Source organism: Bufo bufo, chromosome 5 (genome assembly GCF_905171765.1).
Source record: "Bufo bufo chromosome 5, aBufBuf1.1, whole genome shotgun sequence".
Taxonomy (NCBI): domain Eukaryota; kingdom Metazoa; phylum Chordata; class Amphibia; order Anura; family Bufonidae; genus Bufo; species Bufo bufo.
The window spans coordinates 271,599,544-271,611,868 of NC_053393.1; the positions used below are offsets into that span (position 1 = coordinate 271,599,544).

Sequence of the window (12,325 nt, forward strand, 5' to 3'; positions counted from 1 at the left end):
GAGCAGGGAAGCGATCAAACATTCACTGCGCATGCGCGGAATACGAGGAGCATCGCATTCCGGAGGAGATGGGCGGGCTGGAGGGACGCGCTGGGCGGCGGCAGTTTGTTAAGGTAGACAGAGCCTCTAGGTGCTAATCACGCCCCCATAGCACCTAGAGGCTCATTTGCATATCTATATAAGTTATTTTTTTAGCTAAACGGCAGGACAATAAGCTCTTATATTAGGATGGTTAGATAGAGCAGACACTAGCGGATCGCTAGTGTCTATAAGCTAAATAGGTGAAACGAAGTGATAGAAACCCTTTAAGGAGTTATTTAATGTATGCAGTGGCACAGGGCGATTTAAATTAGGGTTACGGCTAGGAACCCTGTCAAGATATGATTAAGGCGCATAAAATGAGTTTACTGCACTGCTTATCGGACATGTGGCTATACATGTGAATGTTTTAAAAAGACGGTAATAAAAAGACGCTTTTAATTGGATGGTGGCTGGTGATGGAAGTTTGTTAACAAAGCTTTACACATGTGGCAGTCCAAAGCCTTCCCTCATTTTGCCCTTTCCTTTGATTTTGTGGAAAGTTATCCATAAGACGAACCAGCCATAAACAATATTGGGGACATAAAGATACGAACTGTGAGGTACTCTGAGCAGTTGCTGGGGGGCATTATTATGGTTCCGTTTTAGGGCTCTTTCACACCTGCGTTATTGTCTTCCGGCATAGAGTTCCGTCGTCGGGGCTCTATGCCGGAAAAATCCTGATCAGGATTATCCTAATGCATTCTGAATGGAGAGAAATCCGTTCAGGATGCATCAGGATGTCTTCAGTTCCGGAACGGAACGTTTTTTGGCCGGACAAAATACCGCAGCATGCTGCGCTTTTTGCTCCGGCCAAAAATCCGGAACACTTGCCGCAAGGCCGGATCCGGAATTAATGCCCATTGGAAGGCATTGATCCGGATCCGGCCTTAAGCTAAACGTCGTTTTGGCGCATTGCCGGAGCCGACATTTAGCTTTTTCTGAATGGTTACCAAGGCTGCCGGGACGCTAAAGTCCTGGCAGCCATGGTAAGTGTAGTGGGGAGCGGGGGAGCAGTGTACTTACCGTCCGTGCGGCTCCCCGGGCGCTCCAGAATGACGTCAGGGCGCCCCAAGCGCATGGATCACGTGATCGCATGGATCACGTCATCCATGCGCATGGGGCGCTCTGACGTCATTCTGGAGCGCCCGGGGAGCCGCACGGACTGTAAGTATACCGCTCCCCCGCTCCGGAAGTGCATGCCGGATCCCAACAACGCAAGTGTGAAAGAGGCCTTAGAGAATGGTTTCAAGAAGCAAACAAACATTTTATACAGTTTGGATAATAAGTAATTACAAGTGCAAATGTATACATTAAAACTGCATCCCTTGCATAAAAATAAGTAAACCTCAACTGTACAGTACAAACAGTGTGACGAGTGAAGTCCTCAGTAGCGCAATTTTTCTGCTTGTATGCATGCACAACAAATGTGGAATGCAAGTCTTTATTTTGCAAACCTGCCACTAATGTGTGTCTACTATGGACCACTTACCTTTATGATTAAATATCCCTTCCATTTCCATACTACTTCTTGAGTGGGCAATGCAGAGAGAACTACAAGGAACTAATCCTTCTGATGCTGGCGATTTGTCAGTTGTCCGGACTAAGCACCAGTCAGGTCTATCGTGCTGTCTCTCAAGAATCTCTACAGTTTGTCCTCGTCGCACTGTCAATTCATTTGTGTTGCATGCAGTAAAATCATGTATGACCACTGTCAATTCACAACCTCCTGAAAGCTGTAAATGAATACAGAGAATAGTTTAATTAAAACAGAGTTTAAGAAAAGCAATATAAAAAAACTTAACTTTCAAACAGGACACATTTTACAAAGTCTCTCTCAAGCTATTTTCACACCTAAACTCTGGATTATTTGGAACAGAGATTTACCAAAGTTGGCACACATGTAGCCATCACCCTGGAGATGTTCCATGTTAAGTTTGTTCTCACTACAGAGGAAATGTTCCAGGTCCCTAGGCAAGGGACAGGACTTTAGGCATGGCTCTCTGTGATTTTGTGGAACATTTACTGCTGTTTTCAAACATGCTCTCACTGAGACAAAACCCAGAGTTAGTGCTAGGGTCCTGGAGAGAAAAAGGCTGGGTATAGTCTGTTTGCCTTTACATATATAGCCCCTGCGGGTAAACTCCAGAAAATGTCTGGATTCCACTTTAAGTGTGAATTGGGCTATAGTAATTAAATTCAGTAAAGGGGTTATCCTCGAAAAAATCATTATCACATTGGGTGGGTGCAGGGACCTCCGCCGATCAGCTGCCTCAAGGAGCCACCGGTGTTCTGGGGAGCACGGTGGGCTCCAGGCAGCTTTCCAAGCACAGTGCCATACACTGTACAGCACTGACTTGAATGGGGCTGAGCTGCAACTAAGTCATGTGACCTATGGTCTCTTCTAACAGCTGATCTGTGGGGCTCCCAGGTATCGGACCCTTGAAGTTCTGATACTGAGGACCTATCCTGAGGATAGGTCATCAATATCTTTTTCCAGATAACCCCTTTAAGTATGGGGAGTAAGACACAGTCACTTGGATCCTTTTTCCAGGACCTGGTTTTATAGCATTTTTTTTATCGAACTTAAAAGGGGTTGTTTCAATTCAGCAAATAGGATTCATCTTGAAGACAAAGTTATTACAAAGCACTTACTAATGTAGTTATTGTCCATAGAGCCCCTTTGTTGGCTTGATTAATTTTTCCATCTATTATACACTTTGTTTCCATGGTTACAATTATCCAGCAATCTAGCAGCAGTGGCCGTACAGGCACAGTATAGGAAAAAGCAACAACCTCTCAGTGCTTTTTCCTGTAGTGTGCAAGCATGGCCACCACTGGTGGATTGCAGGGAGGTCATAACCATGAAAACGAGCAGTGTATAATTTGGTGGAGGAATGAATCAAGCCAGCAAAGGAGGCAATATGGACAATAACTACATTAGTAACTGTCTTGTAATAACTATGTACAGGATAAATGTCATTTGAGGAAGCGAGACAACCCCCTTAAATGGAAATGTTTCAATAATATTAGGAAAAAAACTGAAACATGACTCAGGTGAGAACACAGGAAATGAAGAGGAGAAAAATTAATGGATACAAATAAAATATATATTTCATCAGAGTTTCAGGTTCGGAGCTGAAGAGGCATCCAGTTCTGAGCAAAGCAAACATCGAACAGCTGCAGATTGTCGTGAAGAAAGCGTTCCTTCCCGACAGTCGGCTGCTCACTCAGTGAGGTAAAGCACTGCAGTGGGGTGACGTGCTGCATTTACTGCTCTTGATAAATAACCCGTCAGATGCTGTGGTCACAACTGATCATAGCATCTGAGGGGTTAAATGTCCATGATTGAAGATGGGGTGTAACACAGCAGTCACCCGCCAGCTATAGTGAGCTCCTACTGAGCAGGAGCTATCTTTAAAGACCTGACATGCACCGTACATACCCCACCAGATGTTGGGAAGGGGTAAAACATGTAGGACGTGAGGGTTAGAAAATTTGTATATTTTATTTTAATAGTACACACTGAACAGTCCATTTGGACCAGAGGATTTCAGTAATTTAACCTGAACACTGTTTGGGCTGGCAAATAAAGCCTGTATTACACCTGCTGATTTTTCACCAGATGATTGCTAAGGCACGTTCGTATGAACACTCAATAGCGATCATCTTGCAGTGTAATACTGACTCCAATTGCCCGATAAACAAGCAAACAATCGATCATCTGGCAATCCAAATATTTTGACATGCAAAAAAAAATATCATTTGACGGCTGCCGCTGGCAGTTCACTATACAGCATGGTAATGAGTGAAGGCATAGCGACCGCTCCTCCCCATGCCGAGGAGATCGCTACATGTAATAGCAGCGGTTTCCTCCGCTAGCGAGCAGGTGATTGCTGGGAAAGACAATTGTTAAAGATGTGTGAATTTTATTCTATATTTTTTGTATATCTAGGACTGTAATGAGTTAACTTTTTCTTCTCCAAGTGCCCGCCCACCCACCCCCCTCTTTGTTTCAAGACTGGAGAAGAGAGGGGGGGCAAAGAGCTGTGCTGTGGGAAGTGTCTGATTTCTTATCCTTGTACAGGTGTCCCAAGGGAGGCATATATAGAGTGTGGTGGAATGCGTAAGCCAATCATATGGCTTGATGATATGTATATATTATTCACTGCCTATAGAGAAGCACCTCTTTGAAGTGTCACATATGACGTATGCAGTATTATTGTTAGAATAGAAGCCATTACAAAATGGCGATGGTAGCCAGATGTTTACATTAGTTCACATTACTAAGTAGGGCCCAGTGCGCAGATGCCAGGGTGTTATCTCCTCTCTCTCATCTCTTCTTCCTTTTGACCAATGAAACATGTTTAAGCCTCAGTGAGGACTGGCCCTCTTCTGAAGATTGTATATTACGATTGACCCCATGTAATTAAAAGTTAGAGATTGCATTGACCATCTATGTGTCAGCGTCTAGTCTCTCAGCCACGCGTGGATATTAACCCCTTGATGTGAGGGGGGGGGATTAATTGATTTGGGCATCTTCATCAAATGGCGACCACGAAGGGGTCTCTGAGCGAAAGTAGCATCCAACAGATGACAAGAACGGGCCCCTGAGCTTGACGAACGGCAGAGGGGAAGAGGACTGCAACCTCAAAGAAAGGTGAGAAAACTTTTTATCTCATCTGCTTTCTGCTATTTTACTTTCGCCATGCTCAGATAGCTCAGTCTGCTGTGAGGTGGTACCGATGTAAGTATAGTAGTCGGCTGTAATGCTGAAAGCTTGGAGTCTATAGAACCAATAGTCTGAAATCATAGATCACTCTGGTGTGTATATGTTTTGTGTGTGTCTGTGATTTATGTGAGGAGTGAGTTGAGCACAGACGGTAAAACCACAGACAAAGGGAGGGGACAGTAACCTCCTGGTTTGGAAGGGGGCGCTGTAGCGCCGGGGTGTGGGACAAAGTAAACTCCGGCTGACCTGGCTAGGAAGACGCGTGGAGCCACATGACCCGAAAGGGAAGACAGCGGAGATATTCTCCACCTGACCTGACCCCAGGAAGACGCGACGGCGCCGCCTGAGACGTGCGGGGAGTCCCAGCTGACTAGTCAGACGTGATAGTCAGATTTGAGCCAACCAGAGGGGAGGGTGAATCCTTTATCTGTGGAGGAAAGAGGTTAAAGGTGCCTCTTTACTCCTCTGTTTTGTGTGTGTCAGTCTGAAATACTGCTATTGAAATGGGTCAGTCCCAGTATTATGAAGAAGGAGAAAATACAGCCCTTAGCTAGTATCGAGGGAAGAGGGAGATTATAGGATGTGATATTAAGAATTGAAAGTTAAAATGTGACAAAAAATGTTAGAGAAAGTGTGGCCCCTGTCAGAACTATTGGGTATAAATAAAGTCCATAAGTATAAGGCCTATATAAGATGTATGGACATGAGCCTAAAAGACAACCATTTTGTCTTATTTTAAAAGTGCAGGGTGAGTTCAGGATTTTAACTCAGAATTACTAACCTAAGATTAACAACCTGTACCAAAGTGTTTACCCAAGTCTGTTTTTGTGAGAAGGAGACGTCCCAAGGTCTGATGAAAAGTAATTGCCTAGATAAGACAATGTATTAGACATGTGCTGAGTCTTGATGATTTTTTGTGTATAGAAAGACTCTAATCTTTCTTTGGGGTTTTTATATTAAGCAATGTATGAGTGGAGTTTGATTTTTATATCATCAATTTAAATACGTATGCTGTATATATAAGAGTGTGGTCCTTATAGATATATTCAGTTTTAAGGTTAGAAATGAGGTACAGATTCCTCTGTCATTTTTAGAATTTCTCTCAGTATAAAAGACAAGTTAATTATTTCTTTCCTTGAAGTTTTCTTGAATGGAGAAATGTGGACACAGGTGATCATAAACAAACCCTGTCTTTTCCCAAGACAATGTCATGTGTATCTTGATTTAATTAGGTCTGGTCAAAAAATTAAGGGATATGCGAGGTGTTTGACTAAATACAAAAGTCATTGTCTATTCAAGATCTCCTCAAGGTTGTGTCTGAAACCTTAGTTAAAATGTAATGCTAGTAAATAAATGAGAGAAATAATAAGTGCCTCGATTTTTGTATGGAGTACTAGTGCCATCTAGTGTTAGGGTAACATAAAGATCTAGGGTGTATTTTCCCTAGAGGGAGGTTCTATTAATTATAAAGTGAGGTCACTAGTTAATGATAAAACTTGGCCAAGCCCTTTCTAAGAGAGGATAAAAAGATAGTATGGGCTGACAGATGGGGCTCTAGCTCTCTCTCTAACTATCATAAAGGGACGATCATCAGGAAACCATCAAAAGGGAGAAGACCAGGTCCAGCCCTAACCACCTTTTCAGTCATTGGGGGCAGCCATCTTAGAACCACTGAAACTGATTTCTGCTAGCTGACATTTTGGTATAGTATAACCTTACCTATATTTTATAGGATAATTAATATAATATATATATATATATATATATATAAAACAAGAAAGGACACCGCAGCACATCCGTAGGTGAAAAATAGTGGATCTTTATTCACCCTTGCGACGTTTCAGTCCACTTGCTGGGACTATTATCAAGGCTTGATAATAGTCCCAGCAAGTGGACTGAAACGTCGCAAAGGTGAATAAAGATCCACTATTTTTCACCTACGGATGTGCTGCGGTGTCCTTTCTTGTTTTATACTACACACCTTGGTAAGGTGTTCACACCGCTGGCACCCATCGTTTTGTTACAAGGAGTGCTGCCCTGATCCTACACAGTCTATATATATATATAGAAATAGAAAGGACGGGCAGCACTCCAAAATGTAAAATATAAAAAAACTTTATTTACCCCAGTGGGAAATGCGCGACGTTTCGGCTCCAAACCAGAACCTTTCTCAAGCTTTAAGAAAGGTTCTGGTTTGGAGCCGAAACGTCGCGCATTTCCCACTGGGGTAAATAAAGTTTTTTTATATTTTACATTTTGGAGTGCTGCCCATCCTTTCTATTTCTGTATTTTTGGATTGATCCATTTTGGGCCTGCTGCACCCACCAGCTTACATCTAGGACCGTGCTGCCATTGTTTTTTCATTTTTATATATATATATATATATATATATATATATATCTATATTCAATTAACCATACCTTGTGTATAGTATCTGTTTTGGAATAAGATTGGGGTGTACCTGCAGCATCATCCTGAAAATTAATCCAATACAGGGAGATTGAAAATATACTGGTGAAAACACGGTATTATCTCCAAGGAATTGAATTCAGTTCTAGACCGTTATGTTTGATTATATATATATATATATATATATATATATATATATATATATATATAAAAATATCTGTATAGATAAAAGATAAACCAGATTTGGGTTTAATCGGACATTTGTCGGCTGAGAGAAATCAAGTATTAAATTGATTTAAAATATAATTGAGGAATATCATTATAAGAAGGCATAATTGTGTAGATATATATTCTCAATTATCTTTGACTTTCTCACTATTTTGCATATCATTGATTGAATTTTATTATCACTAACTTTATTATATATATTATTTCGTACTAAAAATTGCATTAATAAATGACATATATATTTTGTCTGTAACTGGGTTTTGTCTTCAATTCAACGCAGATCACGAGCTTGTTTTAGCTTGATATTTATGATAATAAATTAGAATCTCCTTTATTATAGATTTTAATTTATTCACATAAATAATATAGACTGTCAATCGGAGACAGCATAAATATTCTGACACCCCGGACAGAAGGTCGCCCGGCTGGCAACAGGGATGAAAATCTGTAAGAAACTGTGAAGTTAGAGCTTACAGACTGTGGGCATCAGAACTCCTGTGATGTTGAAGGGGGGGGGTTCTAATGAGTGAGAAAACAGAGCAGTGTCAGGATGTTAATTGATGGCATTAGCAAGAAAGAGCCCCAGTGTCTGCAATCAGAAAGGCGCTTGTGTTAAATGTTCAGAAATGAACTGGTTAAGTTTTGTTACCCTAATGATATGTGTGTGTTTAAATAGGGAAGATCCTAAAAGATGGTCAGTTAATGGAAGTATTGTATCCAGTGTGAACTATAGAGATTCACTTTCCCCTGCCTTCAAACAGAAACATTCCTGAGATAAGAGGAGCGGGGAAAGGGGGGAGGGAATCATGGGGGCAGGGAATCATGCAGAGTAAGTGATCTGTAATATATTATACAAGACAAAGAATTGTTCAATAATTTTCTTTCTTCTTTCCCAAGCAGTGTACTGTGGGAATCCAGCTTTGAACAAAATGACTGTATGATTATAACATGCATATTGTCTTACAGCGACAAACCATCAGCAATTCTGGGTGTGGTGTGGCTATCTGTTTCCAGGAAAGCTGTGTTTGTCTGTGCTGCAAGTTTTGGGATGAAAACAGTGTGGCTGGGTTGGAAGACATAAATGATTCAGTGGAATGTGAATGGGTGTGGCTTTGAGTTGTAGTGGAGTTGAAAATGTGAAGACAAATGGATGCTTTTAGCAGAGCTGTGTGTGCAATTCAGTTTTTATGTATGAGGGCGTGGTTATGAGCTGTTGTGAAAATGAGTACATGAAAATATGAATGTGTATGGAGTACGGTATTTGTTTTTTTAAATAATATGCACATTGAAGATTTTATTTTCCTTAGAAGATTTTTGTTTTTTTTTATTGGTGCCAACAGTGTTGATTGAGCTGTACATTTATTTTTTTATTGAAGTCAATGAAAAGTTTCTTATGGTCCCTTTGTGTGTTCATGTCTGTATTGTCAGATCTGTTTGTTTCAATGTTTGAAGTTACGTGTTACATGTTAAGTGTTGTGCTAAACATCAGAGCTCTGTTCTAATGGACAGCTGGCACATTACTGACGGACAAAAGGAGGACCACAGCGTCCGACTGAAAGGGGTGGACTTAGATGACTCCGAGCGGAGGGAGGAGGATAGGGGTGGACGTTACAGACAACGACAGCCCTTTTGACCATCCCCTAGTTATAAGACACTCCCATGGAAGATGAGAAGTCCTGTTTTGTTTTCCAGTCTATTAATTCCGCGATAGGAAAAGTTGGATACTTCTGTAAGCCAAAATGCAGAGTAACATCAAGCAGCATTGGGTGGTTCAGTGGTGCCAATCATAGGTAGTGTTCCTTTGGCATTGCTTCAGCCCTGATGTCAAACACTTCATTGAAGTGAGGAAAAAGTAAGTCTGCCACCCTATGATGGGCCTGCAGAGTCTGTGGGACCCAGATCCCAGAAGAGAGAGTGTTGTGCTGTGTTTGGTACTCCTCGTCCACACCACACGAGAGGATTGTATTCTATGTTGACCATGCCCAGATCACTGTCCGTCCCCACAGACACCCATGTTTTTTTTGTCATAAAAAGAACACAAAGACAGGAAAGGGGGAGTTAGATCAAGATTAGGAAACAAGAAATCCAGTATCGGCTCTACTTTTAAACATTTTTAGCAGATTCATTCTGGCCCAATGATATCCCTCACTCAGTGTGATAAAGAAGTAGTCCTGTTTTTAAATGATACTGGAGCAGCCAAGACAGTTGTGCACAGCAAACATGGCCTCCCCTGATTTACTCCCCAAGGACACCAGTCTTTGGGTAGAAGTGGATGGGAAAGTAGTACGCTCCCTTTTCAACAGAAACCATCCATATTAGATTTGCCCTAACCAAGATGCGCTTGCCCGTTTGCTGGTCAGTGGTAAACACCCCTTGTTGCCTCCTGGTGCAGATTTGCTTGCAAAAGTACATGCTAGTATCTCATATCAGGAGGACGGCACTGTGAAGCTTACAGGTGCCCTCAACGACCAGGAACTTTGTTTGTTGGCCATTAGTGATAAAATTCCCTGGTCCATGTTTGTATCAGTACTCCCAGAAGCTGAGAAAAGCAAAACCACTCACCATTGGATGGTACATGATCTACATGACGTTAATGAAGCCACAGTTTCTAACACCCACATCGTGCCCAATACACACACCTTGTTGGCTCAGGTTCCCATTACCGCCACTCACTCCACTGTGATTGATTTGTCCTTTAGTCCCTACCGCCTCACAGATGATGTGGTAGATGCTTTTTATGCATAGAATGGCAATTTTGTGTTCCCCCACACTGGGCCTATCAGATTATTAAATTTAGATTGTATTGTTATGAAGTGAGTGGCCATGACTCAGCTGTCCTCACCCAACTGCATGGCCAGCAATAACGCCCCGTAGCATATTATTCAGCCAGACTTGATCCCGTGGCCAGAGGTGCCCCTTTCTGCATCAGAGCTGTAGTAGTTGTACTAGCTATGCTTGATGAAAGCTCTGAGATAGTTCTGAACCATAAAGTGATGGTGATATTACATCTATCCTGATGAATGTACAATCCAAATGATTGTTTTGTTGCCCGTTATTTGAGAATGAAGTGTTCCATTTTGTTGCCTGACAATGTTGTTCTCCAAAGGTGTAATACTTTGGACCTAGCCAACCTGTTGCCTCTGGATCAAGGGGGGGAGGGAAGAGTTAGGGCACCGCACTTTAAACTTTTCTTCCAGATTCAAAGGAAGAGGCTCCTGACTGTTTGCAGATGAGGTCACAAGAGGTAGTGGGATTTGGTAAATCAGCCATTAGGTAATCTACAGGGTGGGCCATTTATATGGATACACCTTAATAAAATGGGAATGGTTGGTGATATTAACTTCCTGTTTGTGGCACATTAGTATATGTGAGGGGGGAAACTTTTCAAGATGGTGGTGACCATTTTGATGTCAGCCATTTGAATCCAACTTTTGTTTTTTCAATATGAAGAGGGTCATGTGACACATCAAACTTAGTTGGGAATTTTACAAGAAAAACAATGGTGTGCTTGGTTTTAACGTAACTTTATTCTTTCATGAGTTATTTACAAGTTTCTGACCACTTATAAAATGTGTTCAATGTGCTGCCCATTGTGTTGGATTGTCAATGCAACCCTCTTCTCCCACTCTTCACACACTGATAGCAACACCGCAGGAGAAATGTTAGCACAGGCTTCGAGTATCCATAGTTTCAGGTGCTGCACATCTCGTATCTTCACAGCATAGACAATTGCCTTCAGATGACCCCAAAGATAAAAGTCTAAGGGGGTCACTGGATATGCGAAATTGCCACATGATGATGTGTTTCCCTCTTTATGCACTGAAGCTGGCACGTTCCATGAGTTTTTCCAGCAAGATGGTGCACCCACCACCACATTATGGGTGTCAGGTCCAAGCATTCCTAGATGAACAGTTTCCTGGAAAGTGGATTGGTAGTCGTGGGCCAGTTGAATGGCCCCAAGGTCTCCCGATCTGACCCCCTTAGACTTTTATCTTTGGGGTCATCTGAAGGCAATTGTCTATGCTGTGAAGATACGAGATGTGCAGCACCTGAAACTACGGATACTGGAAGCCTGTGCTGGCATTTCTCCTGCGGTGTTGCTATCAGTGTGTGAAGAGTGGGAGAAGAGGGTTGCATTGACAATCCAAAACAATGGGCAGCACATTGAACACATTTTATAAGTGGTCAGAAACTTGTAAATAACTCATGAAAGAATAAAGTTACGTTAAACCAGCACACCATGTTTTTCTTGTGAAATTCCCAATATGTTTCATGTGTCACATGACCCTCTTCCTATTGAAAAAACAAAAGTTGGATTCAAAATGGCCAACTTCAAAATGGCCGCCATGGTCACCACCCATCTTTAAAAGTTTCCCCCCTCACATATACTAATGTGCCACAAACAGGAAGTTAATATCACCAACCATTCCCATTTTATTAAGGTGTATCCATATAAATGGCCCACCCTGTAGATCATGTGCTCTTTGTGGATGGATCGAGGTATGGCCAGGATGGTAGGTACTACACAGGTTGGGCAGTGGTGATTACACGTGAACTACCACACATGTCGGCTCAAGAACTGGAGCTAAAAGACTCTGAAGATGGCTTGCAGATTGCAGATGGAAAAACAGCCAACATTACACTGATTCCAGGTGTGCTTTTGGATAGCCCATGACTATGGCCCATATGGAAAGCCAGAGACTCCTTGATCACTTCAGGTAAACCCATCAAAAATGGGGAAGCAAAGAGGTCTCTGATGGAAGCCCTCTTGTCACTAACATGAGAGGTGATGATAGCAACGAAAGGCCACTGTAAACAGATGCAGAGGAGGCAAAGGGGAGAGCCACGGCGGATCAGGCGGCAAAAATGGCTGCCAAA

The 12,325-nt window shown here is 42.1% G+C and overlaps 1 protein-coding gene across 1 annotated transcript in view; it reads right to left on the reverse strand.

Annotated features, from left to right (window-relative positions):
• The window catches only part of TRIO (trio Rho guanine nucleotide exchange factor), a 796,191-nt gene that overhangs the window by 255,799 nt on the left and 528,067 nt on the right, over positions 1–12,325 (reverse strand). The window contains 1 exon segment of the mRNA XM_040431356.1: positions 1,571–1,814. Within this exon segment, the coding sequence (XP_040287290.1) occupies positions 1,571–1,814 (244 nt within the window).